Raw genomic sequence first — 27,500 nt, forward strand, 5'->3', positions numbered from 1 at the left:
GCAGCGCTGCTATAAAGTAAAGCCTCCACCAGGGGCAGCACTGCTATAAAGTAAAGCCTCCACCAGGGGCAGCGCTGCTATAAAGTAAAGCCTCCACCAGGGGCAGCGCTGCTATAAAGTAAAGCCTCCACCAGGGGCAGCACTGCTATAAAGTAAAGCCTCCACCAGGGGCAGCACTGCTATAAAGTCACTATTTTTTAAAATTTTTGTCACATTTTTTGTTGAATTTTTGTTGAATTTTTGTTGAATTTTTGTCACATTTTTGTTTATTTTTTGTTTATTTTTTGTTGAATTTTTATTGAATTTTTGTCACTTTTTTGTTTATTTTTTGTTTATTTTTTGTTGAATTTTTGTTGATTTTTGTCACATTTTTGTTTATTTTTTGTTTATTTTTTGTTTATTTTTTGTTTATTTTTTGTTGAATTTTTGTTGAATTTTTGTCACTTTTTTGTTTATTTTTTGTTTATTTTTTGTTGAATTTTTGTTGATTTTTTGTTGAATTTTTGTTGAATTTTTGTTGAATTTTTGTCACTTTTTGTTTATTTTTTGTTTATTTTTTGTTGAATTTTTGTTGAATTTTTGTTGAGTTTTTGTCACATTTTTGTTTATTTTTTGTTTATTTTTTGTTGAACTTTTATTGAATTTTTGTCACTTTTTTGTTTATTTTTTGTTTATTTTTTGTTGAATTTTTATTGAATTTTTGTTGAATTTTTGTCACATTTTTGTTTATTTTTTGTTTATTTTTTGTTGAATTTTTAGTGAATTTTTGTCACTTTTTTGTTTATTTTTTGTTTATTTTTTGTTGAATTTTTGTTGATTTTTGTCACATTTTTGTTTATTTTTTGTTAATTTTTTGTTTATTTTTTGTTGAATTTTTGTTGAATTTTTGTCACTTTTTTGTTTATTTTTTGTTTATTTTTTGTTGAATTTTTGTTGATTTTTTGTTGAATTTTTGTTGAATTTTTGTTGATTTTTTGTTGAATTTTTGTTGAATTTTTGTTGATTTTTTGTTGAATTTTTGTTGAATTTTTGTTGAATTTTTGACACTTTTTGTTTATTTTTTGTTTATTTTTTGTAGAATTTTTATTGAATTTTTGTTGAATTTTTGTTGAATTTTTGTTGAATTTTTGTTGAGTTTTTGTCACTTTTTTGTTGAATTTTTGTTGAATTTTTGTTGATTTTTTGTTGAATTTTTGTTGAATTTTTGTTGAATTTTTGTTGATTTTTTGTTGATTTTTTGTTGAATTTTTGTTGAGTTTTTGTTGAATTTTTGTTGAATTTTTGTTGAATTTTTGTCACTTTTTTGTTGAATTTTTGTCACATTTTTGTTTATTTTTTGTTTATTTTTTGTTGAATTTTTATTGAATTTTTGTCACTTTTTTGTTTATTTTTTGTTTATTTTTTGTTGAATTTTTGTTGATTTTTGTCACATTTTTGTTTATTTTTTGTTTATTTTTTGTTGAATTTTTGTTGAATTTTTGTCACTTTTTTGTTTATTTTTTGTTTATTTTTTGTTGAATTTTTGTTGATTTTTTGTTGAATTTTTGTTGAATTTTTGTTGAATTTTTGTCACTTTTTGTTTATTTTTTGTTTATTTTTTGTAGAATTTTTATTGAATTTTTGTTGAATTTTTGTTGAATTTTTGTTTAATTTTTGTTGAGTTTTTGTCACTTTTTTGTTGAATTTTTGTTGAATTTTTGTTGATTTTTTGTTGAATTTTTGTTGAATTTTTGTTGAATTTTTGTTGAATTTTTGTTGATTTTTTGTTGAATTTTTGTCACTTTTTTGTTGAATTTTTGTTGATTTTTTGTTGAATTTTTGTTGAATTTTTGTTGATTTTTTGTTGAATTTTTGTTGATTTTTTGTTGATTTTTTGTTGAATTTTTGTTGCATTTTTGTTGCATTTTTGTTGAATTTTTGTTGAATTTTTGTTGAGTTTTTGTCACTTTTTTGTTGAATTTTTGTTGAATTTTTGTTGAATTTTTGTTGATTTTTTGTTGAATTTTTGTTGAATTTTTGTTGAATTTTTGTTGATTTTTTGTTGAATTTTTGTTGAGTTTTTGTTGAATTTTTGTTGAATTTTTGTCACTTTTTTGTTGAATTTTTGTCACTTTTTTGTTGATTTTTTGTTGAATTTTTGTTGATTTTTTGTTGATTTTTTGTTGAATTTTTGTTGATTTTTTGTTGATTTTTTGTTGAATTTTTTTGAATTTTTGTTGAATTTTTGTTGATTTTTTGTTGAATTTTTGTTGAATTTTTGTTGAATTTTTGTCACTTTTTGTTTATTTTTTGTTTATTTTTTGTAGAATTTTTATTGAATTTTTGTTGAATTTTTGTTGAATTTTTGTTGAATTTTTGTTGAATTTTTGTTGAATTTTTGTTGAGTTTTTGTCACTTTTTTGTTGAATTTTTGTTGAATTTTTGTTGATTTTTTGTTGAATTTTTGTTGATTTTTTGTTGAATTTTTGTTGAATTTTTGTTGATTTTTTGTTGAATTTTTGTTGAGTTTTTGTTGAATTTTTGTTGAATTTTTGTTGAATTTTTGTCACTTTTTTGTTGAATTTTTGTCACTTTTTTGTTGATTTTTTGTTGAATTTTTGTTGATTTTTTGTTGATTTTTTGTTGAATTTTTGTTGATTTTTTGTTGATTTTTTGTTGAATTTTTGTTGCATTTTTGTTGCATTTTTGTTGAATTTTTGTTGAATTTTTGTTGAGTTTTTGTCACTTTTTTGTTGAATTTTTGTTGAATTTTTGTTGAATTTTTGTTGAATTTTTGTTGATTTTTTGTTGAATTTTTGTTGAATTTTTGTTGAATTTTTGTTGATTTTTTGTTGAATTTTTGTTGAGTTTTTGTTGAATTTTTGTTGAATTTTTGTTGCATTTTTGTTGCATTTTTGTTGAATTTTTGTTGGGGCAGAGCTGCTATAAAGTAAAGCCTCCACCAGGGGCAGAGCTGCTATAAAGTAAAGCCTCCACCAGGGGCAGAGCTGCTATAAAGTAAAGCCTCCACCAGGGGCAGAGCTGCTATAAAGTAAAGCCTCCACCAGGGGCAGCACTGCTATAAAGTAAAGCCTCCACCAGGGGCAGAGCTGCTATAAAGTAAAGCCTCCACCAGGGGCAGCGCTGCTATAAAGTAAAGCCTCCACCTTCTATCCCTCACCTGTCCCTCACCTGTACCTTCTGTCCCTCAGGTCCTCGCTGGGCCTCCTGGAACCTGGGCGTGTTCATGTGTATCCGCTGCGCTGGAATCCACCGTAACCTGGGCGTCCACATCTCCAGAGTCAAGTCTGTGAACCTGGACCAGTGGACCCCCGAGCAGATACAGGTACGACCCCCCCAGACCCGAGCAGATACAGGTGAGCCCCCCCCAGACCCGAGCAGATACAGGTGAGCCCCCCCCAGACCCGAGCAGATACAGGTACGACCCCCCCAGACCTGAGTGGATACATATTTTGTAACATTTTTTTCACTTTTTTCATCCAATTTTTGTCACATTTTTGTTATTTTTTCGTCCATTTTTTTGTTCATTTTTTTGTCACATTTTTATCATTTTTTTTAAATTTTTTGTCATAATTTGTAACATTTTTGTCATTTTTTCGTCAATTTTTTTATCACATTTTAGTCATTTTTTTGGGTCTTTTTTTCACTTTTTTCGACCATTTTTCATCATTTTTTTGTCACATTTTTTATCATCGTTGTTTATTTTTTGTCATATTTTGTAACATTTTTGTTCTTTTTTCTTTTTTTTTGTTTTTTTTCCGTCAATTTTTTATCAATTTTTTGTATTTTTTTTGTCACGTTTTGTTACATTTTAGTCATTTTTTTGTAAAATTTTTATCATTTTTTTTTATATTTTTTGTCATATCTTGTAACATTTTTGTCATTTTTTAAGACCCCCCCCCCAGACCCGAGCAGACACAGGTACGACCCCCCCGCAGATCCTGCTCGGCCCTGGCCCCGCCTCCTCCCTGCAGGAGGCGGGGCCAGGGCCGTGTGTGGGAGTGTTTATAAATCAAATGCAGTACAGACATCTCACCTGTGGGGGCGCCAAACTCACAGTTTCAGGCAGAACGTGGACGTACTGATGTATTTGCACTGTCAGACACTCCTGTATATCTAACTCCTCGTGTGGAGCTGAGGCTCTGCACCGATGCTGAATGTCTCTCCTGTCCCCCATGCTGAGGCTCTGCACTGATGCTGAATGTCTCTCCTGTCCCCCATGCTGAGGCTCCATAGTTTCCTCTCTAAACGCTGCTCATCTCCCTCCTGGCCCCTCAGCGTTTGCTCCTGAATCTTAATGACTCTTTTCAGGCACTAATGAATGTTGGACGGAGCTCCTTCTCCCGGGGGGGGCCGGTGGTGGGGGGGCCGGGGGGGGGGCTCATTCATCAGCCTCGCTCCTGAATGCAGATCAGGAGCTTCATCAGGAGGAACTGTCCCACTGTTTCCTTCACAGAGAGTTCTTCAGGGACGGATCCACAGCAGCTCCTTCCTCTCACTGCCACACATGACTCTCAGTTCAATGTTTTTTCATCTTATTTATTTTAATTTTCTTTAAGCAGTTCAGTTCAAATGTTTTATTCTGCATTTCCCCCACACTTAAATACAGTATGTTCTATAAGGAGGCCTCCACCAATGTGTTTAAGCCCTTAACTCCCGCCTGAACCGAGCACCTTTACTCCAGTTTGGCTTTACCCCAATCCAAAAGCTTCTGGGAAAAAGCTGTGAAAATAGCGACAAAACTGAGACGAAAACAATGATGGAAATGAGATAAAAAAGTGACGAAAAATTGATGAAAAATTTACAAAAATTTGTGACAAAAAATTGAGAAAAAGTTAACGAAAAAATGACAAAATTTTGACAAAAATGTGATAAAAAAGACAAAAAATGATTAAAAAATTGACGAAAAAATGAAGACAAAAAAAGACAACAAAAAAAGACAAAAAAATGGCAAAAAATGACAAAGAAAATGACAAAGAAAATGACAAAAAGTTTGATAAAAAATGATGTTCTCTCTGTGTTCTGCAGTCATGATGTTCTCTGTGTTCTACAGTCATGATGTTCTCTGTGTGTTCTACAGTCATGATGTTCTCTGTGTTCTGCAGAGCATGGTGGAGATGGGGAACAGCAGAGCGAGGCTGGTGTACGAGGCTCATCTCCCCGAGAGCTTCAGACGCCCCCAGTCCGACCAGTATCCTTCAGTCCTTCAGTCCTTCAGTCCTTCAGACCCTCAGTCCTTTAGTCCTTTAGTCCTTCAGTCCCTCAGCTTCTCCTTATTCTGAAGTCTTTCCCCGTTTCCTGCATTTGGTAAACACTCGCTCCTTCGCTCCTCTGCTTTACAGTGGAGGAGCTTCTTCTCTGGAGCCGCGCAGTTCGTCCTTTAGCGGAGCTGCTTCTCAGAGACGTGAGGAAATGAAAAGCACTGACTCGTCTGCAGGAAGTCCCTCTGAAAAGAGCTCAGTGGCTGAACTCTGCAGGTTCTTAGCTTTCAAATGAAGACTTGCTTGTGCTCATATGCTGCTTTAAGTCGCTTTAAGTTTCCTCCATCGACAACAACATCTCCACATCCTGATCTTTCCTGGAAACACTCTCTGTGTTTGAGATGTTTCCCTCGCCCGGACCTCGTCCTCGGACTAATCCAGAGTCGTAATGATGGAGCTGGTTCATCAGGACGATCCTCACCGTCCTCAAAGCTCCGTCTAATGAAGGACAATATTTACATCTGCAGAAGAGGAGTCAGATGTTTTCATGATCTGAGTGAGTGTGGAGTCTGATTTAGCGACTGAAGAGCAGATGTTAAAGAGTGAAACGTCCCGAACAAAGGAAGGAACCGGCTCCTCTTTATCAGGATCAGGCCGAGAGGAGGCGGAGTCAGGGAGAGAGGAGGCGGAGTCAGGGAGAGAGGAGGCAGTTGTAGTTGTTTACTTTAGTGACTTTTATTTAAACTGTTGCGACATAAATGAAATAAACTTACTTTTACTTTAGTGAATATTACAGAGGAATGTTTCCTTTCTCGCTCCTGCTGATGTTTTGTATCTGTTTGAAGCTCCTTGACCTCTGACCTCAGAGCCGTGGAAGTTTTCATTCGGGACAAGTACGAGAGGAAACGATTCTTCGACCAGGATGCCCTTCCTCCTGTGAGTACTTCCTGTTCCTCTAAGGCTCCTGTGAGTACTTCCTGTTCCTTTAAGACTCCTGTGAGTACTTCCTGTTCCTTTAAGACTCCTGTGAGTACTTCCTGTTCCTCTAAGACTCCTGTGAGTACTTCCTGTTCCTGTAAGACTCCTGTGAGTACTTCCTGTTCCTTTAAGGCTCCTGTGAGTACTTCCTGTTCCTCTAAGACTCCTGTGAGTACTTCCTGTTCCTTTAAGACTCCTGTGAGTACTTCCTGTTCCTTTAAGGCTCCTGTGAGTACTTCCTGTTCCTCTAAGACTCCTGTGAGTACTTCCTGTTCCTTTAAGGCTCCTGTGAGTACTTCCTGTTCATTTAAGGCTCCTGTGAGTACTTCCTGTTCCTCTAAGACTCCTGTGAGTACTTCCTGTTCCTCTAAGGCTCCTGTGAGTACTTCCTGTTCCTTTAAGGCTCCTGTGAGTACTTCCTGTTCCTCTAAGACTCCTGTGAGTACTTCCTGTTCCTTTAAGGCTCCTGTGAGTACTTCCTGTTCCTTTAAGGCTCCTGTGAGTACTTCCTGTTCCTCTAAGACTCCTGTGAGTACTTCCTGTTCCTTTAAGGCTCCTGTGAGTACTTCCTGTTCCTTTAAGGCTCCTGTGAGTACTTCCTGTTCATTTAAGGCTCCTGTGAGTACTTCCTGTGAGTACTTCCTGTTCCTTTAAGCCTCCTGTGAGTACTTCCTGTGAGTACTTCCTGTTCCTTTAAGCCTCCTGTGAGTACTTCCTGTTCCTCTAAGCCTCCTGTGAGTACTTCCTGTTCCTTTAAGCCTCCTGTGAGTACTTCCTGTTCCTTTAAGCCTCCTGTGAGTACTTCCTGTTCCTCTAAGGCTCCTGTGAGTACTTCCTGTTCCTTTAAGCCTCCTGTGAGTACTTCCTGTTCCTTTAAGGCTCCTGTGAGTACTTCCTGTTCCTCTAAGACTCCTGTGAGTACTTCCTGTTCCTTTAAGACTCCTGTGAGTACTTCCTGTGAGTACTTCCTGTTCCTTTAAGCCTCCTGTGAGTACTTCCTGTTCCTTTAAGGCTCCTGTGAGTACTTCCTGTTCCTTTAAGGCTCCTGTGAGTACTTCCTGTTCCTTTAAGGCTCCTGTGAGTACTTCCTGTGAGTACTTCCTGTTCCTTTAAGGCTCCTGTGAGTACTTCCTGTGAGTACTTCCTGTTCCTTTAAGACTCCTGTGAGTACTTCCTGTTCCTCTAAGCCTCCTGTGAGTACTTCCTGTTCCTTTAAGGCTCCTGTGAGTACTTCCTGTTCCTCTAAGCCTCCTGTGAGTACTTCCTGTTCCTCTAAGGCTCCTGTGAGTACTTCCTGTTCCTCTAAGGCTCCTGTGAGTACTTCCTGTTCCTTTAAGCCTCCTGTGAGTACTTCCTGTTCCTTTAAGCCTCCTGTGAGTACTTCCTGTTCCTTTAAGACTCCTGTGAGTACTTCCTGTTCCTTTAAGCCTCCTGTGAGTACTTCCTGTTCCTCTAAGCCTCCTGTGAGTACTTCCTGTTCCTTTAAGGCTCCTGTGAGTACTTCCTGTTCCTCTAAGGCTCCTGTGAGTACTTCCTGTTCCTCTAAGGCTCCTGTGAGTACTTCCTGTGAGTACTTCCTGTTCCTTTAAGGCTCCTGTGAGTACTTCCTGTTCCTTTAAGCCTCCTGTGAGTACTTCCTGTTCCTTTAAGGCTCCTGTGAGTACTTCCTGTTCCTTTAAGGCTCCTGTGAGTACTTCCTGTTCCTCTAAGACTCCTGTGAGTACTTCCTGTTCCTTTAAGGCTCCTGTGAGTACTTCCTGTTCCTTTAAGGCTCCTGTGAGTACTTCCTGTTCCTTTAAGGCTCCTGTGAGTACTTCCTGTTCCTTTAAGGCTCCTGTGAGTACTTCCTGTGAGTACTTCCTGTGAGTACTTCCTGTTCCTTTAAGGCTCCTGTGAGTACTTCCTGTGAGTACTTCCTGTGAGTACTTCCTGTGAGTACTTCCTGTTCCTTTAAGGCTCCTGTGAGTACTTCCTGTGAGTACTTCCTGTGAGTACTTCCTGTTCCTTTAAGGCTCCTGTGAGTACTTCCTGTGAGTACTTCCTGTTCCTTTAAGGCTCCTGTGAGTACTTCCTGTTCCTTTAAGACTCCTGTGAGTACTTCCTGTTCCTTTAAGGCTCCTGTGAGTACTTCCTGTTCCTTTAAGGCTCCTGTGAGTACTTCCTGTTCCTTTAAGGCTCCTGTGAGTACTTCCTGTTCCTTTAAGGCTCCTGTGAGTACTTCCTGTTCCTTTAAGGCTCCTGTGAGTACTTCCTGTTCCTTTAAGGCTCCTGTGAGTACTTCCTGTGAGTACTTCCTGTTCCTATAAGACTCCTGTGAGTACTTCCTGTTCCTTTAAGGCTCCTGTGAGTACTTCCTGTGAGTACTTCCTGTTCCTTTAAGGCTCCTGTGAGTACTTCCTGTTCCTTTAAGGCTCCTGTGAGTACTTCCTGTTCCTTTAAGGCTCCTGTGAGTACTTCCTGTTCCTTTAAGGCTCCTGTGAGTACTTCCTGTGAGTACTTCCTGTTCCTATAAGACTCCTGTGAGTACTTCCTGTTCCTCTAAGCCTCCTGTGAGTACTTCCTGTTCCTATAAGACTCCTGTGAGTACTTCCTGTTCCTTTAAGACTCCTGTGAGTACTTCCTGTTCCTCTAAGACTCCTGTGAGTACTTCCTGTTCCTCTAAGCCTCCTGTGAGTACTTCCTGTTCCTCTAAGCCTCCTGTGAGTACTTCCTGTTCCTATAAGACTCCTGTGAGTACTTCCTGTTCCTCTAAGACTCCTGTGAGTACTTCCTGTTCCTCTAAGACTCCTGTGAGTACTTCCTGTTCCTTTAAGACTCCTGTGAGTCGTCCCTGAAAACTCTCAGATAAAAACAGTTCTTTCTTTACCTCAGCCTCGGTTTGAAGACGAGACGAGTTTATGCCAAAGATGCTAAAAGAATAAACTCTTTAGAATCTCAGGAAAGTCTGGAGCGAAGGTTTAATGTTGAACAGTTTAAGCTTCTTTGGCCTCGTCACTAAAGGTTCTCAAACAGGGGGTCATTTTTCTTTCTTTTTTCTTTATTGTAAACAGACCGAGGCCGAAGTAAAGCACTGGAAACACGACCATCATGAGATAAATGAGTTAAAATGGCTTGAGTTAAAGTTCTTCTATGTTGAATTTGAGTCGGTTTGAACCGAAGCGCCGATGGAACAAGAATAAAACCCACCTGGAATCAGACAAATCATTGTTTTTCACTTGAAATGACACAAACATGATCTGAATTAAGAGAAAAACTATTACTATAGAGGTTTTATCTCGTCTGAGACCAGAACAAATCTACTCAAACCTTAGATTTAATCTGTTAATTCAAGTAGATTTATGTCATTTCTTCCTGAAAACGATGATTCTTTTTCCACTTCTTTCAGATGCCAGGTGAGGGTGAGGGTTAATGATAATGTTATGACCTAATCGGGTGTGTAGCGTTAGTGGTCGGATAAAGACACTGAGAGGGATTTTTCTCGCCGTTCATTTATTTATCGCCGTCTGAAATCACAGAAGAGATGCTATGACCACGCCATTCTTCGTGAGGCAAAAACTAATAAGGACCCGCAAGGCCCCCCCGAGCTGCCCTCCCCCCGTGCATGTGCGTTCCCAAAGTATCTCCTGATCAAAATTACATTCCACTTCTTGTAAATAAAATATGAATTTAGTGTTAATTATAAAAATAAATAAATGGGTGGTGTTTTATAATCATGGGCATCTATTACCAATCTATTACCATTTGTCCCACACTCTCCCCTTCAAAATGAATGGCGTCCTGACATTACACAGTCCATAAATGAGTCTTCAACTTCAGAGCCACGGCCACAAGAGTGGGAGTCAGTTCATATTAAGGAGGCACCAAATGTTCTTTAACAGTCCTTCACATGGAGTATATCTCCCTCTTCCGGATGTTCACCGGAAGACACCACTGGCCAGCTGATATCTAAGGAAATGCTCTGTTTCACAGGCAAAGTACCTCCACTGAAAGAAGATTCTTGTACTCTAGGCTACGACTCTTTCCACAAGCTAATAAGGCTATTACCTACATAAGAGATGTGCTGGTGTTCTAAACTCAGGCTGTGTTGTGTCTTAAATTATCAGAATTGCCAATGTGTGATCTATGTGCATGCAGCTTAACAATATGCTGAACTCAAAGTAGAACAAGTGAACAAATAATCGAACACAATTGTGCCCTTACACCCTTTAACGTGTAACAGAAGGCTGACCTAAAGTGTTGTAAGTAAATGTCGATGGCGGTTTTCTACGCCTGAAAGGATATTTTCGTAAGCTGGCTGGCTGGAGCCCAGCATCCTCGTCTGCTTCATCAGATGATGCTGCAGGGCTCTGGTCTGCGGTGGAACTGTCCTGGGCGTCGTCCTGTAGTGGCTCCTCTGGCTCGGACCTCACGCTGTCATCACCACCAGGCGGACCATCTGGAGCAGCCTCGGAGTCACATCGGTGGAGTTCCTCGTTGATGCTGGTGTCGTGTTGTCTAGGGGTTGGTTGTGGACGGAACTCCTCTGCCCTTGCTCTCAACTGACTCCTAGTCGGCCTTTAGATGATTGCTTGCCACTCAGCTTCATTTTCAGAATCCTCAGAGCTGTTATTGTCAGACTTATTACACTTGTCTTGCTTTCGCCTTGTATTCTTCTTCGCAGGCTGTGGGCGTACAGGTGAAACATCTTTATCAATGGGCAGATAGTCACAGGGCAGCAACAAGTTCCTGTGAAGGACACGTGTCTTCCCAAGACCTCTCTCAGGCTTGATCACATATACGGGAGTGTCAGGTTTCTTTTCAACAACCACATGAACTTTTTCCTCCCAGTAAGACCTGAGTTTGCCGGGGCCACCTCGCTCGGAAAAGTTGCGCACAAGCACCCTGCTTCCTGGTTGAAGCTCTGCCCCATAAGCTTTTCTGTCATAGTATGTTTTCGACCTAGCCTGTCCTTTACAGTCACTTTTTGAAGCAATTCTGTATGCCTCGAGCATGCGCTTGCGCCACTTGTCAGCATACTCACTGTGGGATGTGCTTTCTTCATCGTTGCCACCAGGGGTCAGGCCAAACATTATGTCAATCGGTAGCCTGGGACTCCTACCAAAAAGCAGAAAATGGGGAGAAAACCCTGTTGCCTCATTTCGCGTACAATTGTACGCATGCACCACTTTGTCCAGTGAGCTTTTCCAGTCAGATTTAGCTGTCTCTGGCAGGCTTCTTAGCATGGAGAGCAATATGCGATTAAACCTTTCTACCTGGCCGTTCCCAGAGGGATGATAGGGAGTCGTATGGGAGCCCTGAATGCCGCAATATTCCTGGAGCTTGTGAAACAACTTATTTTCAAACTCCCTGCCTTGATCGTGGTGTAGCTTATTCGGGAACCCAAACTTAAGCACATAGTCTCCAAACAGTTTACTTGCTGCAGTTTTTGCTGACTTGTTGGTGCATGCATAGGCCTGGGCAAATCTTGTAAAATGGTCCATGACCACGAGTATGTATTCATAGCCCCCTTTACTTGGCTCTAAGTGCAGAAAGTCAATTGAGACTAGCTCAAACGGGTAAGTGGTCACTATGTTGGTTAACGGTGCTCTAGTTGGTTTGTTGGGGCGCTTACGTTTGAGGCAGCTACATACCTTAGTCACATAGTGGTCAACGTCGCGCTGCATGTGAGGCCAGAAGAATCTTTCACGGATTAGAGTCAGTGTCCGTTCCGGCCCGAGATGACCCATTTCTTCGTGGAGCTCTTTGTAGACGAGTGGGTGGAATACTTTAGGTAGGAGCAGTTGAGAGCTAGTAGCAGTCTTCCTGTAGATGAGTCCATTACTGTCAAGATGCAGTCTTTTCTTTTCCTTCTTCAGTGTTGTTAACTCATCATGGTGTCCCCTGCCCTTACTTTGAGGCCACTGTTTTGTTACCATGTAGTGTCTGACTTTTGCAAAGACTGGATCTTCTTCTTGAGCCTTTTTCAGATCCTGCTCTGATATGGTGGCTATAGGGGAGGTCACACAGTCACTTTGGGAATAAGCTGTAGCGATAGTGACAGGGCACATCCATGGCTCAGGCTTTTGGGCTTTAGTATGTACAGCTTGAGTTATGGTGGCTATCACCTCTGGCTCTACCTCCTTGGAGCATGTGAGCATATACTGGTCCATATCAAGAGGCATTCGCGACAGCCCGTCAGCATCCCCGTTACATCTCCCTGGCCGATACTTAATCGTGAACTCAAAATCAGCAAGTTCAGCCACCCACCTGTGCATTGTGGCATTGAGTTTAGCAGACGACAGGACATAGGTTAGAGGATTATTGTCGGTGTAAACGACAAATGATGGTGCATAATAGAGGTACTCCCTAAACCTTTCGCAAATTGCCCATTTTATCGCTAAAAATTCTAATTTGCCGGAATGCAAATGGTAATTCTTTTCCGGTGGAGTCAACGTCCTAGAGCCGTACCCAATAACTACTAGTTTGCCTTGCTGTCTCTGATAGAGTACTGCCCCAAGACCCTCTTGAGATGCATCGCAGTGCAGCACAAAAGGCCTGTCAAAATCAGGGTAACCTAATATGGGTGGGTGCAGTAGGTGGTCTATGAGTTCACAAAGCACAGTCTGATGTTTCTCTGTCCAGTTGATAGGCTGCCTTGAGGACAACTGGTTGGTTTTGTTTTGTTTCTTGACCCTTTTAGTTTCAACTTTTCGTGGGGGAGCCCTGGGTGTGCCTTCGGCTGACAGCAAACTGTAGAGTGGCTTGGCGATACGTGAGAAATTCTGAATGTAAGGCCGATAGTAAGATATAAACCCTAACATATTTCTCAGTTCACCCATATTTGTTGGCTTTCGGTCTTTCAGAGCTTGTACAGGCGCTAACTCACTCGCATCCATGGTGTATCCGTCTTTGGACACAATCTTTCCCAAGAATTTGACTTTGTTCTTAAAAACCTCTCATTTTTTTGGAGTTAGTTTGACGCCATGCTGCTGATAACGACGCAGCACTGCTCTCAAGTCCTGCAGATGATCATCAAGTGTCTTGCTGTGGACAAGATTATCATCCAAGTATGGCTGGCATGTTTCATCTCTCAAACCAGCTAGGCACTCCTCCATGCTGCGCTGGAACTCTGCAGGGGCTGAGGAGAGACCGAAGGGAATCCTTTCCCACTCATAAAGGCCCCAAGGTGTTATGAAGGCAGTGAGCGACCTGCTTTCTTCCTCCAAGAACCCTTGGTGGTAGGCCTTCCCCTGGTCTAGAACGGAAAACCATGCACTGCCACACAAGCTGTTAAGGATGTCTTGCACACGGGGAATGGGGTGTCTATCTGGTATGGACTTTAGGTTTAGTTGTCTATAATCCACACACAGACGGAGTGTCCCATCCTTCTTGCGGACACATACAAGTGGTGAGGAATAGGGAGAGCGAGACTTTTGTATCCATCCCCTATTCAGAAGATCCTCCAAATATTCCTTCACCTCCTTGTGGAGTGGTTTGGGTACTGAGGTGTATGTACGGGTGACAGGGGTAGTGTCTTTAAGCCTAATTTTTAGTTTCAATGATGGGATGCATCCAACATCTTGATCTCCTTCAGAAAAGGCATCACACTCCTCTCTCAGCAGTGCCCGTACCTTGTTCTGCTGCTCCTGTGTCAGATGGTCAAGAGGTACAGGTGGATCCCACAGTTCTCCTTTTTGTTGTTGGTGACTTTGTGCCTTGTCATGTTTATCTTCGGCACTAGGTGAGTAAGCGTCATTTCCCTGTTCTGTCTGCAAAGGTTGTGCACTTGCTGGGTAGACAGCTTTAACCTGTTGGAGCTGGCCTAGTACAGTACGTGCTGTCAAAGTAATACTGCGACTACTTTCATTAGTAACTGGCACGGACACTTTTGACCAGCTGCCCTGATGTAGACTTATCACTGCCTCTGTTAAAGTCAGTCCATCTGGCCACTTTGAGCTATCTACAGGTTCAAACAAGGTGTTTTGTCCTTCTGCACAGTATCTGCGAACACTACACTTCACCAGTTGAGTGTGACCTGGAGGGATAGTTACTCTTGGTTGCCCTACTCTCACTACGCCCTCCCTCATGTCTTCATCACCCTTCTTTACCAACTGAATGAAAATCTCAGTCTTTGAGCAGTCAAGTGAAAATGCTTCTTGCACTGATGCTGAAGTAAACTCTGGATAGTGCTCCATCCCATTTTTGATTAGCTGCTCAATAACATTATAGCCGATGATTGGTGGGTCAGCAACACCTGGCTCACTTGAGATTAACACTGGGGCAAGCAGTTCTTGTGAGCCCTGGTCAGAGGTATTTAGCTTGAACTTTAACTCTACCCAACCTGAGAAGGGAATGACTGTTTGATTTGCTGCCTTACCAATGAGGGCTTCATCTTCATCCAGAAGCTCTTCGAGGCTGCGTGTTTCAATTTGTGGGAGGTAAGTACTACGCCAGCTTTCATTTAGGATGGTTACCTGCGAACCCGTGTCCCATAAAGCTTTTGTTGGTACTCCCTCAAAACAACAGTCCACTAGACACTTCTTTCCGATGAGAGCATTCAGATTTGCCCGGCGACGTGATGCCACTGGATTGGTGTAGGTGGCACTTACACCCTGATGTGCACTGTTACTGTTTTGTAACTGAGCTTCAAGCATCCTTATTCTCTCCAACAGCAGCTCTTGCACCTTACTGTCTGACTCAGAGGATTTTCCAGATGTTGGCGCCACCTTGTGGGGTTTGACATGTACTGTCTCTGGCTGGTTACCTGCCCCTCGCAATCCTCTGCACCCCCTTGAAAAGTGTCCTGATGATCCACACTTGAAGCAGTGTTCACATTGATCCCTCTGTCCACTCTTTTCACATGTTGTGCATGCTCTGCGTTGGGTGCGTTTCGGGCCAGGAGTAGTGCGTTGCTGGTGGTCCTGCAGACTTTTCTTGATGTCCGCCATTTCCTCTCGGAGTAGAGTAACTGTCTCATACAACTCAGTGTCTCTTGAGCTGGGAGGTGCTGAGTTTTTACGCGTCTTTAGTCTAACAGTGTCGGTTTGGTCCTGCACCCCTACTCTCGTTTCAGAAGTTGAGTTATCCTGAGTCAAACCTGCTGTCTGTAGCTCGTTAATTTTTGGAGCTTTACTTGCAGCATTTTTGCGCTGTTTCGACTGGCGTTCTGACTCTACACTCGCAGCTTCATTGAGCTTATCAATGAGAGTCTCATCTTTTACTGTAGTATCATCCAAATAAGGTTTAAGCTGGAACTTGATGTGATCACTCAGAAGTCCTGTGCTGACAGACCTCAAAAACTTCTTTTGTATCATATCTGGACTGTACTGATCGTCTGAGCCTGTTTCTTTAGCAGCGAGGAGAAGTCTCTCTTTTAGCTCTATGGCTCTGAATAGGAAGTTTTGTGGAGATTCATGGCTGTCTTGAGTGACATTCACTAACTTGTGATATAAGTCCATAGAACTGTCTTCTTTAAAGTGCCCCTTTAACATAGTCTTTAACTGGGATAAAGTGAGGTCACTTTTGACTTCAAGCATGTCACGTAGACTTAAGCCTGGGCTGATGGCTTTTACTACAGCTTCTACCACCTCATCTTCACTATGGCCTTTCATCAATCCTCTCTCCACTTGGTGCATTAAATTTGTGAATGAGAGCTTATCTTTTTGTCCTCTTTCCCCAATCTGTCCACTTATCTTAAATTCTCTTCTTATTGTTACTTCTTGTAACCTGTTTGTGGGCAGACTGGTGCTTGTGTGAACTGAAGGCACATTTTGTTGTGAAGCTATGTTTACTCTGTCGCTCCGCCTTTGTGTTTCACTTACAGGTGCTTTCTCATGCTCTGTTTCTGCAGTCTTTGTGTCCTCTGGATTAATAGTGAGAACTAGCAAAGAGATCAAATATTGTTTTGCCACGTCATCTTCTTCATTTTCAATTGCGTTATCTGATGACTCCATAATCTTTTGAATAACTGCCCGCCTGGTCGCTGCCTTTCCATACTCAACTTTGGCCTGCACGCACACCTCCTTGAGCTCATCCAGCTTCAGAGCCCAAAGCTGCTCCGCTAGCTGCTCTGCGTACTCTTCGAGGCTCATCTTGCTCGTACTGTGTGCAGCGGTGCTGCGCCTCCGTCGTGAATGCGCGTGACCGTCAGCGGTGGATTTTTCGTTGACTTCCCCGCGATCGCCGGAGAAAAACACTCTCAGAGGGCTAAATCCATCCCGGACGAGCCCCCAAATGTAGCGTTAGTGGTCGGATAAAGACACTGAGAGGGATTTTTCTCGCCGTTCATTTATTTATCGCCGTCTGAAATCACAGAAGAGATGCTATGACCACGCCATTCTTCGTGAGGCAAAAACTAATAAGGACCCGCAAGGCCCCCCCGAGCTGCCCTCCCCCCGTGCGTGTGCGTTCCCAAAGTATCTCCTGATCAAAATTACATTCCACTTCTTGTAAATAAAATATGAATTTAGTGTTAATTATAAAAATAAATAAATGGGTGGTGTTTTATAATCATGGGCATCTATTACCAATCTATTACCATTTGTCCCACAGGTGCATTGACAGTATTTCTGCCTTACCTTACACTGGACTCCAATGATCTTAGAGATTTTACGAATCCACTCAGACTGTTTTGTCTGGGAGGCCTGTGGGCTGATGGAGGAAGGTCTGAGGTGTCTTCAGACCTGCTGTTTGGTCCACCTTAAACAGACCAGGGTGTGAACGCTGGTCCAGATGTTTCATGCAGGTGTGAAAACAACAAACTGAGACTTTCCTGCTCTGAACAGTTTATGTAAAGTTCACTTCACAAGAGCAACATTCTTTAGTTGAAGAGTTTGGAGCAAAGTTCTGAAACCACGTGAGAAGCCTCTGACCCTGGTGCCCCTGGTGCCCCTGGTGCCCCTGGTGCCCCTGGTGCCCCTGGTGCCCCTGGTGCCCCTGGTGCCCCTGGTGCCCCTGGTGCCCCTGGTGCCCCTGGTGCCCCTGGTGCCCCTGGTGCTGAGAAGCTCCAGGTGATGCAGCAAACACAGACTCCAAAACTCCCCAAGACGTCCAGCTCATGTTTAAACCTCGTCCACACAGAAGCTCCTCGTCACAGAGAGTCTTCCAGATACAAGACAAAAGACGATCAGAATCAGAGCTGACAGACGACGAGCCCCCCCAACCCCCCCCCCCCCCCCCCCCCCCCCCCCCAAACCCCCCCCATTGTACCACAAAGAGAGTGACTCATGCTCCTGTCTACGCCTGTCGGTCCTTCAGAGGCTCTGACTCTGACTCCCCAAAGCAACAGCCTCTTCATCGGCCGAGATCGTCTGAAAAGCGCTTTGGAAAGTCTGGACTTCAGGGTCTTCCCGGGTTAAAGGGGTTAAAGGGGTTAAAGGGGTTAAAGGGGTTAAAGGGGTTAAAGGGGTTAAAGGGGTTAAAGGTTAAAGGGGTTAAAGGGGTTAAAGGGGTTAAAGGGGTTAAAGGTTAAAGGTTAAAGGGGTTAAAGGGGTTAACCCCTTTAACCCCTTTAACCCCCCCCCACACACACCCCTTTAACCCCTTTAACCCCTTTAAGGGGTTTAAGGGGTTAAAGGTCAGGGAGAGAGGAGGCGGTCCTAAAGGGGTTAAAGGTTAAAGGGGTTAAAGGTCACTCCAGTGGAAGTTCCGTCTCTGCAGTGATTCAGATTAAGTCTTTCTCCGACTGTTCCTGGACATTATTGAACGTGGAACCATCTCATAAATCTTTGATGGCTCCTCCCCCCCCGGGCGCCGCTCTGTGATTCGCCGCCCACGCTCCCGCTCAGCTTTTACACGCAGATGCATTATTCAGACCAGATAAGAGAGGAGGCACTGATATGAGAGCACTGAGCCTCACAGCAGGAGGACCTTCAGCAGGAGAGGGGGTTCAGGAGATAATGGAGGCTCTTCACGTCCCTCAGATCTCCAGACATCACTAAACTGGACACAAATCCAAACAAATCACATCTGAGTGAAATCAAAGTATTTCATTCTCATTTGGTGAAAGACACAGTCCTGCACGAGTGAGAAATAAAACTGTGAGAATCGTTTTCCTTCAGCCTTTAACCCCTTAACTCCCGCCTGAACCGAGCACGTTTCCTCCAGTTTGGCTTTACCCCAATCCAAAAGCTTCTGGGAAAAAGCTGAGAAAATAGCGACAAAACTGAGACGAAAACAATGATGGAAATGTGACAAAAGAAATGACAAAAATCGGACAAAAAAATGAAAAAAATGTGACAAAAATGTGACAAAATGTGACTTTTTTTTTTTTTTACAAAAATGTGATTAAAATTTGACCAAAAAATGACCCAAAAAAAGAAAGAAAAAAGACAAAAATGTCACAAAAATGACAAAAAAATGACAAAAAAACTACAAAATTTCGATAAAAAATCAACGAAAAATGTAAAAAAAATTAACAAAAAATGACAAACATTTGATAAAAAAAAATGACCAAAAAATTACAAAAATGAGTTGAACGCCCAACAAAAATATGATGATATAAATGTGATGCCGTGAGGAAAAAGATCCTCTGGGTTCAGGCGGGAGTGAAGAGGTTAAAAGTATTTTATTCTCATTTGGTGAAAGACACAGTCCTGCACGAGTGAGAAATAAAACTCTGTGAGAATCATTTTCCTTCAGCCTTTAAGCCACAAACACACACACGTGTTTGTGCTTCTATCTCAGTGAGGACATTCACAGACCTTAACCCGAACCTTCACTCTTAACCCTGACCCTAAAACCACATGTGACCCTCAGACAGTCCCTCAAATAAGTGAGGACCTCCCAAAATGTCCTCAGTCTGTTAAAAACTCAAACTGGTCCTCACAATGTTGTACGTACAAGAAGACACACACACACACACACACACACACACACACAATCTGAGGACTTTCATGTTTCTCCTCCTTCAAACTGAGTCCGAGCGGCTGCTGAGCTCGTCCTGGTTCAGTCAGACGTTAGGAGAAGAGCACCTACGCTCACCCGACCGGGTGCTCCTCATGGGGAGATTCACGGCTCTTTCCAGGAGCCGAGTCTGTGGGAATCAGATCCACTGAAGAGGCTGTGAGTGTCTCCTCCAGAAAACCTTCACTGAGGGTTCGAGGTCCTTCAACAAAGATCCGGCTCTTTTCACAATCAGAGATCGAACCGTCCAAAAGAGCCGCTGAAAAGAGCCGTTCAAAAGAGCCGCTCACCTTAAAGAGCCGCTGAAAAGAGCCGCTCGCTCGGGGACGTCACTGCTCTGTCTCACGTTCTGTTTGTTGTTTTCCAGCAGAAAGTCTCAGCGACGCCTCAGGACAAGAACAAACCGGAGGTAAGGAGACTCTGAGGAGGAGGAGACTCTGAGGAGGAGACTCTGAGGAGGAGACTCTGAGGAGGAGGAGACTCTGAGGAGGAAGAGACTCTGAGGAGGAGGAGACTCTGAGGAGGAGACTCTGAGGAGGAGGAGACTCTGAGGAGGAGACTCTGAGGAGGAGACTCTGAGGAGGAGACTCTGAGGAGGAGACTCTGAGGAGGAGACTCTGAGGAGGAGACTCTGAGGAGGAGACTCTGAGGAGGAGGAGACTCTGAGGAGGAGGAGACTCTGAGGAGGAGGAGACTCTGAGGAGGAGACTCTGAGGAGACTCTGAGGAGGAGGAGACTCTGAGGAGGAGGAGACTCTGAGGAGGAGGAGACTCTGAGGAGGAGGAGACTCTGAGGAGGAGGAGACTCTGAGGAGGAGGAGACTCTGAGGAGGAGACTCTGAGGAGGAGACTCTGAGGAGGAGACTCTGAGGAGGAGACTCTGAGGAGGAGACTCTGAGGAGGAGGAGACTCTGAGGAGGAGGAGACTCTGAGGAGGAGGAGACTCTGAGGAGGAGGAGACTCTGAGGAGGAGGAGACTCTGAGGAGGAGGAGACTCTGAGGAGGAGACTCTGAGGAGGAGACTCTGAGGAGGAGGAGACTCTGAGGAGGAGGAGACTCTGAGGAGGAGGAGACTCTGAGGAGGAGGAGACTCTGAGGAGGAGGAGACTCTGAGGAGGAGACTCTGAGGAGGAGACTCTGAGGAGGAGGAGACTCTGAGGAGGAGGAGACTCTGAGGAGGAGGAGACTCTGAGGAGGAGGAGACTCTGAGGAGGAGGAGACTCTGAGGAGGAGACTCTGAGGAGGAGGAGACTCTGAGGAGGAGACTCTGAGGAGGAGACTCTGAGGAGGAGGAGACTCTGAGGAGGAGACTCTGAGGAGGAGGAGACTCTGAGGAGGAGGAGACTCTGAGGAGGAGACTCTGAGGAGGAGGAGACTCTGAGGAGACTCTGAGGAGGAGACTCTGAGGAGGAGAGTCTGAGGAGGAGAGTCTGAGGAGGAGACTCTGAGGAGGAGGAGACTCTGAGGAGGAGACTCTGAGGAGGAGGAGACTCTGAGGAGGAGGAGACTCTGAGGAGAGTCTGAGGAGGAGACTCTGAGGAGGAGGAGACTCTGAGGAGGAGACTCTGAGGAGGAGGAGACTCTGAGGAGGAGACTCTGAGGAGGAGACTCTGAGGAGGAGACTCTGAGGAGGAGAGTCTGAGGAGGAGGAGACTCTGAGGAGGAGACTCTGAGGAGGAGGAGACTCTGAGGAGGAGGAGAGTCTGAGGAGGAGGAGACTCTGAGGAGGAGGAGACTCTGAGGAGACTCTGAGGAGGAGGAGACTCTGAGGAGGAGACTCTGAGGAGGAGACTCTGAGGAGGAGACTCTGAGGAGGAGGAGACTCTGAGGAGGAGGAGAGTCTGAGGAGGAGGAGACTCTGAGGAGGAGGAGACTCTGAGGAGGAGGAGACTCTGAGGAGGAGACTCTGAGGAGGAGGAGACTCTGAGGAGGAGACTCTGAGGAGGAGGAGACTCTGAGGAGGAGGAGACTCTGAGGAGGAGACTCTGAGGAGGAGGAGACTCTGAGGAGGAGGAGACTCTGAGGAGGAGGAGACTCTGAGGAGGAGGAGACTCTGAGGAGGAGGAGACTCTGAGGAGGAGACTCTGAGGAGGAGGAGACTCTGAGGAGGAGACTCTGAGGAGGAGGAGACTCTGAGGAGGAGGAGACTCTGAGGAGGAGACTCTGAGGAGGAGGAGACTCTGAGGAGGAGACTCTGAGGAGGAGACTCTGAGGAGGAGGAGACTCTGAGGAGGAGACTCTGAGGAGACTCTGAGGAGGAGACTCTGAGGAGGAGACTCTGAGGAGGAGACTCTGAGGAGGAGGAGACTCTGAGGAGGAGACTCTGAGGAGGAGACTCTGAGGAGGAGGAGACTCTGAGGAGGAGGAGACTCTGAGGAGGAGGAGACTCTGAGGAGGAGGAGAGTCTGAGGAGGAGGAGACTCTGAGGAGGAGGAGACTCTGAGGAGGAGGAGACTCTGAGGAGGAGACTCTGAGGAGGAGGAGACTCTGAGGAGGAGGAGAGTCTGAGGAGGAGACTCTGAGGAGGAGGAGACTCTGAGGAGGAGGAGACTCTGAGGAGGAGACTCTGAGGAGGAGACTCTGAGGAGGAGACTCTGAGGAGGAGACTCTGAGGAGGAGACTCTGAGGAGGAGGAGACTCTGAGGAGACTCTGAGGAGGAGGAGACTCTGAGGAGGAGGAGACTCTGAGGAGGAGGAGACTCTGAGGAGGAGGAGACTCTGAGGAGGAGGAGACTCTGAGGAGGAGACTCTGAGGAGGAGACTCTGAGGAGGAGGAGACTCTGAGGAGGAGGAGACTCTGAGGAGGAGACTCTGAGGAGGAGACTCTGAGGAGGAGGAGACTCTGAGGAGGAGGAGACTCTGAGGAGGAGACTCTGAGGAGGAGGAGACTCTGAGGAGGAGACTCTGAGGAGGAGACTCTGAGGAGGAGACTCTGAGGAGGAGGAGACTCTGAGGAGGAGGAGACTCTGAGGAGGAGACTCTGAGGAGGAGACTCTGAGGAGGAGACTCTGAGGAGGAGGAGACTCTGAGGAGGAGACTCTGAGGAGGAGACTCTGAGGAGGAGGAGACTCTGAGGAGGAGACTCTGAGGAGGAGGAGACTCTGAGGAGGAGGAGACTCTGAGGAGGAGGAGACTCTGAGGAGGAGACTCTGAGGAGGAGACTCTGAGGAGGAGGAGACTCTGAGGAGGAGGAGACTCTGAGGAGGAGGAGACTCTGAGGAGGAGGAGACTCTGAGGAGGAGGAGACTCTGAGGAGGAGACTCTGAGGAGGAGGAGACTCTGAGGAGACTCTGAGGAGGAGACTCTGAGGAGGAGACTCTGAGGAGGAGACTCTGAGGAGGAGGAGACTCTGAGGAGGAGGAGACTCTGAGGAGGAGACTCTGAGGAGGAGACTCTGAGGAGGAGGAGACTCTGAGGAGGAGGAGACTCTGAGGAGGAGACTCTGAGGAGGAGGAGACTCTGAGGAGGAGACTCTGAGGAGGAGACTCTGAGGAGGAGACTCTGAGGAGGAGGAGACTCTGAGGAGGAGGAGACTCTGAGGAGGAGACTCTGAGGAGGAGACTCTGAGGAGGAGACTCTGAGGAGGAGGAGACTCTGAGGAGGAGACTCTGAGGAGGAGACTCTGAGGAGGAGACACCTCTTTGAAACTGTGTTGTTTCCACAGAAAGACAAGAAGAAAGAGGAGAAGAAGAAGGAGAAGGAGGAGAAGAACCACGCGAAGGTACCTCAGGCTCCGTCTGATACATCAGTGTTTACAGAAATGTGAAAAAATGAAAAAAAAAAAAGACTAAAAAATGACAAAAAATTGACACAAAAAATGGACACAAAAAATGACAAAAATTAAAAAAAATTACAAAAAAATTACAAAAAAATTACAAAAAATTTAGAAAAAAAATAAAATAAAAAAAAGACAAATCTTAAATCCATTAAACTTGTGAGTTTTGGGATTTGTTTGCAGGATGTTAGAATCACCTCAGAGCTGCTGTTTGGATGAAAACTGCCTCCCACCCTCAGAGAAGTTTTTCAGAAGGTTCTCAACAGGGCTGAGGTCAGGGGAGGAGGGGGTCCACATCATGAGCTTCTCTCCTTTTCTGTCCTCATGTATTTCTGAGCCACTGCAGCCGTTTCTGCTTCAGCTTCAGTGAACAGTTTAGGGGAGGCCGGAGAGAAGGTTTATGCACAACTGCAGCCTCTGGAGGGTCGGCTTTGTAGCTGCTGTTCTCTTAATCTGATGTGTTTGTCTGGCAGAAACCGTCCTCATTGTGCCAAGAGGGAAATCAGAAAACAGAGGAGCAGAGGTTGAAGGAGGAGAGAATGAGTCAGATAAAGAGAGAGGGAGAGGGGGAGAGGAGGAGAGAGGGAGGGGGGGGAGGGGATTAGTCATGGGGTAGATGCTCTCGGACTGTCCTTCAGGCTCAGGCGGAGACGATGGTTCGTGTGAGGAACAGGGTTTATTTCACATGGAGCTGCAGATGTTTCCTCTGGACCCGTGAGCACCAAGAACATCTCAGAACAATCCCACAGTAACCAGTGACCAAGCACGACTAAAGGATGAAGAAAACATTGGGGGAAATGAAAAAAAAATTGGGAATAAATGGAAAAATACAAAAAAAAGAGGGAAAAATATGAGGAAAATGAAAAAATTGGAAAAAAAATTATGAAAAATGTGTGTGTTTTTGTATAAACTCCTCCCACCCGCCTAAACCCAATGCTCTCCGTCCTCTTCGCCCATAGGGCCAGTGTGACGCCTCATTTGAAAGCTAAGACCCACGTTCTTCCGTCGCTTTTTGTCACATATTTCAGCATCAGCGTCGACTAAAGCGTCGTTCAGGGAGTTTTCGCTTCAGTTTTTAGTTTTTGCCTCAGGTTTGAGTCTCCTGTCCTGTGATTGGCTCTGGCCGGCTCGCTCCTCATGAATATTCATGAGCCGCATTAGCATCTGCCAGTGTTTGTTTCACATTCATTATTTATGGAAACAGAGGAGAGGAGTTCTGTTTGGAGACGTTTGGTTTGGAGAGAAGGACGTGTGAAAACCGTCATTACAGGGAGAACGTTTACGCAGGAATAAAACAGGGAGGAGCTTCTGCTTCACTCAGACGAAGAGCAGAAAATATAAATGTCCGAATGTGAAGGGTCCAGTTTAGCTTAGGGTAAATAAACGTCCTCAGGCCCAGTGATTGTTGATGATATTCATGTATAAATATGGCGTATAATTCCAAAACTGAAGAGTAGGATTGTTAAAGTTGAGCTCTGTAACTCTCGGCCAATGGAGCGGCAGATACAGCATCATGTGACCCGTGTTTGTGTGAGCTGAGGCGTTTAAACCTTTATCTTAGGAGGAAAAACGGGTCAACAGTGAAAGTTCTTTCTTAAAGGGATGCAAGTTTGCTATTCTAAACTCACTGCTGCCCCCTCAGGTCTTACGTGTAACTGCAGCTTCTATATTAAGCTCGTGCATGACGGCGCTTCAGACCCAAAGTAACAGGTCTGAGCTCAGTCTACACATTTTTATTCATCTATTGACCTTTATTTAACCAGGAAAGTCCCACTGAGATGAAGAATCTCTTTTCAGGGGAGTCCTGGCCTCAGAGGGGAATCTATTGTGCATGTTTTTAGTGGTAGGGGAAACCGGAGAACCCGGAGGAAACCTGCGCAGGCACGGGGAGAACCTGCTCCACACAGAAAGGCCCCGTCCAGGTGGGAATCTTTTTGCGTGACTGAGGGCACGCACAGAGCAGACAGGTACACATCAACTCGTCTCATTACACTGTGGTGAGTGTGGAGCTGCAGATGCTGAGATGTTTCCCTCAGTGTTTGTCACACGTGGCCCTGAAACCTGAGTGTGACGGCAGAACGTTCTACAGAAGCTTCACTGGAGGATCCTCTCGTTTCTGTCGTTACTTTGAGGATTCTCCTTCGTTACAAACGTCTGAGCGAGTGACAGCTCTGAACAGGACGATCCTGAACGTCTCCTCGTCCCTGGATCCTGTTTCAGACTCTGATCATTAAGACGGTTCTTCAGGTCCATGAGCGACGCCTCTGAGAGAGGAGGAACTCAGAGGAACACCTGAAGTGCTCTCTCCAATCAGGAGATACAAGGGGGAGAGAGAGGGAGGGGGAGGGAGGGGGGAGGAGAGTGAGGAGGGAGGAGGAGCCTCTTTCAGGAACATCTGCTCACGTGTCTCCTAAACTGCTCCTCTCTCTGAGCTGATGAACCTCTGGTCTGATGTTTCAGAGCGAGTCTCGGGGCCCGAAGAAAAGCCCGGATCCAAACGTGGACCTGCTGGGACTCGGTAAGAACCTGATCTGCTCCAACACGAGGAAACATGAGGAAACATGAGGAAACATGAAGGTTCTGAGGGAGGTTTATCAGCAGAGGGAGGGGGCGGGACATAAACACTGAGGTTTATCAGGCGCAGAGGGAGGGGGCGGGGCTTAAACACACTGAGGTTTATCAGCAGAGGGAGGGGGCGGGGCTTGAGCACTCTGAGGTTTATCAGCAGAGGGAGGGGGCGGGGCATAGACTCTGAGGTTTATCAGCAGAGGGAGGGGGCGGGGCTTAAACACACTGAGGTTTATCAGCAGAGGGAGGGGGCGGGGCTTATGCACTCTGAGGTTTATCAGCAGAGGGAGGGGGCGGGGCATAGACACTGAGGTTTATCAGCAGAGGGAGGGGGCGGGGCATAAACACTCTGAGCTTTATCAGGCGCAGACATCGCTCTGAAGCCGCGGCGGATATTAGATCAGGAGCGAGGACAGAGGCGTGAGCGCTCGCCGTGAAATGAGAAGAAGAGGAAACAAACAAACCCTGAGAAGCACGTTTTACACCCTGGTCTCAGCAGCTCCTGGACGTCTCACCTTTAGATCACGTCTCACTTCAGCTCATTCATGATTCTGTCTCTGAATCAAACCAAAGCTTTAACTCTATTTATTATTTATATTTATGTATTTATGGGTTTGTTTGGACAGTGCATGTTAATGGGTCTCATACATGTAAACGAGCCACATCGGACTGTAGCCTTCACCCATGTGCTCTCTCACTCTCATTCATCCTGGCCTATTGTACATGTTTTATTCACACTGAACACGAGGAAGCAAAGAAGTAAGACAACATGCAGATACAGAACCTTCATAGATACAGACGCATCTCTGGAATCGCCCATATATGGTCATTTTTAAAAACAGCTAAGGGGGAAATTTTTTTTGAAAATATTTATATTCTTTAATTATTCAAAAACTACTGTAACAAACGCTGAATTATGAATATAGTTTCTACTAAGTAAAGAAACAAAGACATGGGGAGGAGCAAAGTGGTTCAACAGCCCATAAATACATGACTTGATGCTACATGTTAGCATCGGGCTAATGCTAACGGTTAGCTAGCGCTAGCTCCAACTGCCGTTTTTTTCACTTCTACTGAACAATCTGCTGTGAGAAAATATCCACATGGGCCCGACTTACACTTGACTATATTTATGTGATAAATAAGTTGATTTTCCACCAGAAAATGGCTAAAAAGAGGGAAAATTGTGTTTCTCTAAAGATTCTATTTTCCCCCTCGGCGAAGCCACGCCCCCTTCTATGACGAGATGCGTCTGTATCTATACGTGCACTTTAAAGTAGAAAAAGTATAACGGAGACTTCAGGCTCCGGCAACGGATTTATATTAAAATAGTGAAGGAGGTCATGTGACTTTAGACTTTAAAGCAGCACTAAGCAACTTATCTCCCCCTAGAGGCCATAAGCGCAACTGCAGGTGTCGTAGCAAGTTACGATTTTAACTTATTAATAGGCGGCGTTCACGATTCAGAATGTGATGATGTCATAATGTCAGATGGAGGGCGGGGCCAATACAGCTCTATGGGAGAAATGCAGTTTTTGTAAGAAATCTCCAAAACTAAAATTGACAAATGTTTTTCCTCTTCAGTGTCTGATCGTGATCGGATTCACAAACCTGTGAGATTATTTTTATGTTTGAAAGTCTTTTCTATTAGACGACATCACACTCATGTTTTCACATATTGTCACCACTTTTTGATGCTTTTCAGAGATAATAATTGTACATTAGTTCATATGAGCCGACAGAGGAGACGATGAACTTTGTGACAGTTTTTGTTTCATGTGGATTCCTCCAGTAATGACAGAGATATGAGCCAAAAAACAAACATAAAAATATGCATTTTGTCAGTTACCACCGTTACCATAGTTACCGTCAGTTGATCCACCTCAGTGTTAAACTATGGCTCTTTGGGATGTTGTGATGTCACGTGAACGCAGCCTATTGTCTTGGAGAGTAAATACTTCGCTGACAGGAAAGGCGAAGGGACAGAGGGATGTTATACAATGGAAATATATTTTTTTAAACTCAAACCTGGCTGTAAATACTGTTTAAAGTGACGTTAGCCGCAGTTAGCTTTGCCCGTTAGCATGTTAGCTTCTT

General features: G+C 44.5%; 1 protein-coding gene across 4 annotated transcripts in view; it reads left to right on the forward strand.

The window, feature by feature from the left end:
• LOC306971531 (stromal membrane-associated protein 1-like) overlaps positions 1-27,500 on the forward strand; it is a 46,982-nt gene that overhangs the window by 12,506 nt on the left and 6,976 nt on the right. For all 4 annotated transcript variants that reach the window (XM_079567844.1, XM_079567845.1, XM_079567846.1 and 1 more), the window contains exons 2-6: positions 3,192-3,325; positions 5,106-5,191; positions 6,068-6,137; positions 22,725-22,781; positions 25,296-25,353. In XM_079567844.1, coding sequence (XP_079423970.1) covers positions 3,192-3,325; positions 5,106-5,191; positions 6,068-6,137; positions 22,725-22,781; positions 25,296-25,353 — 405 coding nt within the window. The remainder of the gene's footprint in view (positions 1-3,191; positions 3,326-5,105; positions 5,192-6,067; positions 6,138-22,724; positions 22,782-25,295; positions 25,354-27,500) is intronic.

Source organism: Gobius niger, assembly GCF_951799975.1.
Source record: "Gobius niger genome assembly, chromosome: 12".
Taxonomy (NCBI): domain Eukaryota; kingdom Metazoa; phylum Chordata; class Actinopteri; order Gobiiformes; family Gobiidae; genus Gobius; species Gobius niger.